General features: G+C 32.2%; 1 protein-coding gene across 1 annotated transcript; it reads right to left on the bottom strand.

Annotated features, from left to right (window-relative positions):
• Positions 1-5,433: 5,433 nt before the first annotated feature.
• LOC129318324 (basic leucine zipper 34-like) lies at positions 5,434-6,585 on the bottom strand. Its single transcript, XM_054963049.1, has 4 exons — positions 6,236-6,585; positions 5,983-6,073; positions 5,731-5,857; positions 5,434-5,624 (listed from the first exon to the last, which is right to left on the bottom strand). Exons 1-4 carry the CDS (start codon positions 6,583-6,585, stop codon positions 5,434-5,436), a joined length of 759 nt encoding a protein of 252 aa, XP_054819024.1.
• Between the last annotated feature and the right edge of the window lie 284 nt (positions 6,586-6,869).

Below are 6,869 nucleotides of genomic sequence, written 5' to 3'. Positions count from 1 at the left end.
GTGCAATTTGTGATAGATTTTATATTTTATATTGAAATTAATTGGTTTGAGTATCTAATTCTAATTCTAATAATAATAATAATAATAATAATAATAATAATCTCCTTTGAACTTGTATAAATTCATATATAGACCATAATAACATGTGTAAGTATGATGCTTTTGATTCTTAACTTTTAATGCTTATTTTATAACTTTTTTTTTCTAAATTATTTATTTCCTAGAAAAGAACTTATAGCAGTAGGCAGTAGTTAAGCACGTCCAATTCCCTTCTCAATTCCCATTCCCCCCTCCATGAGATATCCAATAATATCTATTTGAACATGTTGGTCTCATTTCTCACATGTCTTTCTTTAATATTTACTTTAACCTAAACAGGTCATGATTAACGGCTAATAATAAAGAAGATGGCCCTCTAGAACCCCAAAGAATGGCACCAAATGACAACTAAAAAGTCCTGTCCTTGTATTCAATGGAATCTCAAAGTTACATAATCATTGGTTCATTTTTGTTAAATTCTATCTCTTGATATTTGGTTAAGAGTATTGTCACCACTCATTAAAATGTTGTTTCAGTGTGAGGGTTTGAAAAAATTACAAAGGATTAAACTATCATGAAAAAAAAAAAAGTGAATTTGGCTGAAGGAAGAATGCAGAGAAAGAAAAGAACAATGGAAGACCAAGAACTGGCTGCGATTCGGTTTGTTTTCCCACCATGGCACCATAACTCACAATACTTGAGGCTAACGACAGAAAGGAGCATTTGGCATGAGGATACGTGTGCCAACTGAGACTACACAGCACGCACCATAAGCATGAACTTGCCTGGATGGATTGAATTGGGCCGAAGATGTTAGCTATTGTTTATGTAATTTCAATTTTTTAAATTCGAATATTTTAGTATATACCAAAGATACTTTTCTAATTAATTATCAATATCAATAATATTGTTTAAAATTATATTTAAAAAATTTTAATTATTAATGATAATTAGACCTTTAATTATAGTAAAGGTGAGAATAACAATCATCACTTTTTACCAACAATTTTGACAATTATTTATCTCCATATTATATTTTGATATATAGAATACCTCTAATAAATATTGTTTATTGACAGAAATAAACTCATACGATTTTACATTGAGAGTTTACATTGAGCTTATTTAAAGAGGAGTCTGGCAACCTTGTTTGCATGCAGGACGCCGCTTAATTCACAATGCAATCAGACATTTTTTTGTCTAACATCGCATAACATTTGATGTAAAGGCAGCAATTAGCGCCTCAGATATTGTGCGCATTTTGACCGGCTTTTAGATTTCTTTCTAAACAGCATTGTTATATATAATTATTTCTCAGTTATTTCAAAACAAGCTGAAATTAAAAGGCACATTGTTCAGGATATATGTATGCATGTATGTAATTTAGAGATAATGCAATTTTTAATCCTTTATATTTGGAGCAATTAACTATCAATAAAAACTTGTTTTCCATCGAAATGGAATGATAAACCGAGAACAACAGAAACCACTGCATGTCTGTATCAGATAATCATAACACGTACAATTTTCTAATCACAATCAAGTCATTTCCACGATAAAAGATTGTTAGTAAATTAAGCTTGGTCCCTCTATATTAGAATTTTCATATATTGATAATATACATATAAAGTTGGTTGGAGAAAGAGTAAGGATGAAATGGAATTCAGAGAATCGGTTCTTTTATTTTACAGTTCTCTTAATATTAATACACACATCATTTGATTTTTATTATAAGCCACTTTTCAGGAAAAAAATTGATGGTTACTAATGCAAAACACTTGGTGGTCAGGTATAGTTATATATTTTCAATATTATTTTATTCAAATTCATTAATTATCACGAGAAAATATAATGCAAATTTAAAATTTTTTATTAAAATATAAATAAAATTAGAATTTTACTCTTTTTCAGACGAGGTTAATAATAACTCAATCACGTCTCCATAGTTCCAATAAGGTGATACTGATAGGTGCTCTTTATAATAGAAACCAAAGGAGTGGAATATTCTCTCTCTCTACAGAGTGAAGCGTGAAGACTGAATTAAACCTGGTTAGCTGGATATCTGATGCAGTAATATGACTTTTTTTTATTTGATGTGTAAATGCAAAACTTATTAATTAATAATTTATAAATTATTTTTAATTATATTAAAATAATTATATAGGACCAGACCGGACCACTTAGTCTAGATGCTTGGTCTCTAGTTTGATCTTACTCAAAAAATCAGTCCTTTTTTTTTTGTCTTGTTAGTTCTATAGGACTAGACTGGACCAGGTTTGCACGGATCGGACCGGGTTGGATCAGATTACAAGACTTTTGCACAGCTCTATTACAACAACACAAGCCAACAACTATTTGTGTTTCAAACAGTATGTTTAAAGACCAAGCTCTTTTTTTTGCCGAAAAAATGACCAAACTCTTTCAAAGAATGAATGTGCATTTTCCGTTATGTATTTAATTGTTGGATACTGAATTATGCGACTTCAATATTCAAAGAAGTCTGGTGCTAAATTTAACATTTGTATGGAAATTAATTGAGAAAGGTCAAAACCATATATGCATCCATCAAGTGTAAAATATAGTGCATGCATATGCATTTATTAACAATGAACATTTACTTTGATTGGCAGCACTCAATTGGAAACGTAAACAAGGAATTGGGGTCATGAAAAGCATTAAGACATTTACAGTGAATAGAGTTGAGACGAAAGGGGAGTGTCAAATAGTAGAAATTACTCAAACTTAACAAAATTGGATCGAGTTAAAACTCAAAATATAATCCAAGTCATAAATTAGTTGGCATTTGAATAGATAGATTTGAATTTTAATTTGAAATTTAAAATTTAAAATTTTACACTTAAAATCATGATTTTTTTTATTTTAATGAAAAAACGAAACCCAAACTAATTAGCTCCTACGACTACGCGCAACCCCAGGACTATCCATATCACAGGCACGGTGTGCAAATGAGGGGGAATCTGGGTAAACATATATACGCAACCATACAGAATAAAAATAAGTTGTCATATTTGTGCGATTATACGCATAAATTTAGACATGTTCGTATGGTCAAAACTTATGCACTTAACTTTCTATGCCCAATATACTTTTACCCTGTGAATTTTTAAGTATTATTAACATTAATAACAAAAGAATTTATAGAATAAATAATTTATAAGAGATATATATTGATTTAATTGCAAATAAACATTTTAAATTTATAAAAACTAAGTATATAAATTAAAATAATGATTGAAATTTGAATTTAAATTAATTTCACTCACTTAATGAATATTATAATTATAATTTTTTATCAATATTTAAAAAATATTAAAATATTTTTTTAAAAAAAATTAAAATAATTATCACAATCAAAACATTCCACCATTAATCGCCGGCCTTGTAACAGTTGGCTTTGGGATGTTAATGCCAGGCATGTTGACAGGACTGGAAATGTGATGGCTGACCATCTCCCTTAGCAAGCCTTAAATAGCTGTCCTAGTCTCAACAGATTCTGCTCACCTCCACCAAATCTTATTTCTCTTTTGCTAGTTGGTTGTAACAATCCTAATCAACTTGTATAAGCTGGTTTTGTCATTTTTTATAACATTCCTATATCTATTGTTCTCTCCAAAAACTTGTGATCTAGCACTCTTTAAATATTATTTAATAAGTCTCTTATAATTATTTAATTAAATTAAATAATTGTTGTTATATCATATGAAATAGTAAATTCAATCACCAGTTTTAAATCCTTAAAATTTAAAATAGTTATGGTAGATTAAGTATTTAAAATTTTAAAATAATTGTAATAAAAAAAATTGAACACAAGATAATTGGTCACCGAGACTAATACTTTAGAATAAGTTATTAATTTAAAATAAGTTGGTGTTAAAACTTGAATTGATATTTTGACAAGTATCCATTCAAGTTTTGATAACGATTAATTTTTAATTGATATAAATTTCCTCAATAATTTTTATTGACATTTTCCTACTTTAGAATTAGACCTAAAATTTAAAAGACCCTTTTTAAGAAAGAAAACATGGATTTCTCCAAATATATAATGTCTTGTCTCTAGTTATTGAGTATCTAAATGTGTATTTGTGTCTCCGTATATCATAAGTGACTCAGGGGTTAATCAATCTGATGAACTAACATTGTAACAAGATTTGTGCAAATGGCAGAAGAACAGTTTATTGTGCGTAAATCAAACTCTCTCAGGATAGAAGCATTAAAAAGACGGATAATATATAATCATAACAAACACAGTACTGTGATGCCGGTTCTGAACCTGATGAATGATGATAACAACCTAATTATTAAAGATAACCAGGGTTTACTTGTGGGTTACAACTGCATAAGGCCTACTAAAAGCACAACACAATGACCGCAGGTAAAAGTAAAAGCAAACAAATTCTATAAAACTAGTCCATATGATATATATATATATATATATATATATATAAAGGGATGGCAGAGTTCAGATTTTTCAGCCCGCGAAATCCATGGTTGATATACCCAGAGAATTAAGTCCTTGCCTTCCCTTTGCCCTTGTAAGAGATGTGACTGTTGGCAGAATCAACCTCCATGTCCGATGGTTCTCCAATTTTAGCTTCTTGTAATCAAACAACATTAACAATCAGTATATGGATGTGTGTGTGTGAAATGTGAATCATCAAGTACTGGATTTGAATTCTTAAGAGAAGAGAGATGTCTCATATATACATACGCACATAGAAAAAGATATCAGTGTATAGTATGACTATTGAGAAAGGTTACCAAGTTGGATGTGAACGTGCTACTGTATATCCAGGACACCATAAATTTAAACAAGAAAATGGGAGTCATCATAGAGATAAAGAACAAGTGAATTTCGTAGATAACAACTATATGAAATAACACAGCGACACGGAGTGAACTTGATAATATGTTTGAAGAAGACTCAATATAGTAAATAACCAGTATGAGGAGAACTTTTACATGAGATACAAAGGAAGAGTCATCTATTTATACGCTTTGGTTTGAATAAAAAGATAGGCCAGGTATATATTAGAGGAAGCAATATAATAGAGAGATTAAGAGGCGCATTAAAAAACCTTGGTCCTGTGTAGTATAATATATTGTTTCGTGAGTTGCGTTCTTTCAATTTGAAATGATTTTTCGTGCTAATAATACAATAGAACTTTCTACGCACGCTAGAGATTAGAGATAAGAACAGTGAAACTAATCTTTCCTACGCTTTCCACTGTATTTTTGCATCAATAACAGTTTCTGCTTGATTAATATATGATATTCAACATTACAGAACACAAAGTCTAATGAGATGATCATTATAATATGATGGTATTAATTATAACGCAAATTAACAAACCCCTTGTGTATATATGATGTCTAACCATCAACTGATGAACTTGAGTCAACCACAGGTTCTACAGGTTCGGAGACACTAGTGTCTGGGTTGGGGCTGCACATTAGCTTCATGTCAGCACCCCAACTACGCATCACTTCAGATCGAGTTTGTTCTTGTTGCCTTTGAAGTTCTAAAAGTCTCAGTATTTCATCTTTCATCCTTTCCGCTTCAACTGAAACACACACACACAGACAAATCAAACTCCATTCACGAAGTACTTGTACAACACAAAAATCAAAAAGCCCCTGGAATAGGAAGATATATAATGGTCGCGTCACCTTCTTTAAGAAGCCTCTCTTTTTCAAGCAAAGCCATTCGGTATTTCACCTGGTGGTGCTCAATCAGCAATAGGTGCCGCTGATGCTCGTAAGCCACAATTTGTGGTTGAAGAATGGCTATCTTGTTCTGCATTAAGAAATCTCAAAATACTCTTTGCTTTAGGTCACAATCTTTCTACTCAAGGTAGGGCACGGTGAGTAAAATAAAAAATCATGGATAAAAGAATGATAAGTTTTAGATGCAATTTTCACCTCTAAATATTTTGCTTGTCTCTCCATCTCAGCCACGTACTCATTTCTCCTTGCTCTGGACCTCTTCGCAGAAAGTCGGTTTGACATCATTCTGCAAATAAAGGTAAAAAGACCCAAACCCTTAAAAGATGGGGTTCTAGTAAAATCTTCCACACTTTGACTAACACCTCAAACACAAAAGATATAATCTATTGTGTTCAGCATGATTGGAACAACATTTTCACAGTACAAAATACACATCCAAAACATATACCGATTGAGCCTCTTGCGATCCGCTTCTTGTTGGGGTGGTCGAGCACTTGAGGCCAAACGAATTGCTTGGCCATCATGAGTGCTTGGGCTGCCGCTACCTTCGATGGTGGGTTTCATCTCCTCATCGGACGGATCGTCAAGAGTTAGGTCCTCGACAATGATATTGTTGTGGTGGTGTTCTTGAAGAGGATTGATAGCTATTCTCTTTGCATGACGTTCACCATCTGTCGATGCTGATTGAAATGAGGAGGAAGCCATAATCCCTAGAGTTAATTCAGTGGAAGGCAATTGCTTGGATGATGATCCCTCGGATTCTGGCGATGCAGCTTTGATCTTTCTCAGGGTTGCCATCTTCTCAAATAGCTCGTCCTGCAATATTAACACAAAGGAAAATAGGGGTAAAGATCGAGTCAACCTTTAACGTAGTTCAGTAGTTGACACATGAAACGTATAGCTGACAGAGAATTGTGGACCTGTCACCTCTCAGAAACTAACAATATAGGTTACTTCACACACTCCCACACACACGTGTTATATAATGCATGGGCTCAGCAGGATGCGATCAGATACAGCATGTCTTACCATACATAATTGGGGAATGGTCACACTGTATGTTTTCATATACATATATATAT

The sequence above is a fragment of the Prosopis cineraria genome, unplaced genomic scaffold, assembly GCF_029017545.1.
Source record: "Prosopis cineraria cultivar Desert tree isolate PC_DT_omini unplaced genomic scaffold, ASM2901754v1 PC8, whole genome shotgun sequence".
In the NCBI taxonomy this organism is placed as follows: Eukaryota; Viridiplantae; Streptophyta; class Magnoliopsida; order Fabales; family Fabaceae; genus Prosopis; species Prosopis cineraria.
The sequence above is the reverse complement of the archived record's forward strand: the minus strand, read 5'-3'. Positions and strand labels throughout refer to the sequence as shown.

Bases quoted from the DNA above. Each gene is read 5' to 3' on its own strand.
- LOC129318324 (XM_054963049.1), bottom strand. From the start codon at position 6,585: ATGGCAACCCTGAGAAAGATCAAAGCTGCATCGCCAGAATCCGAGGGA. The intron at 6,074-6,235 runs GTATATGTTTTG...CTTTATTTGCAG, and splicing joins GATCGCAAGAGGCTCAATCG to AATGATGTCAAACCGACTTT. The intron at 5,858-5,982 runs GTGAAAATTGCA...TTCTTAATGCAG, and splicing joins GACAAGCAAAATATTTAGAG to AACAAGATAGCCATTCTTCA.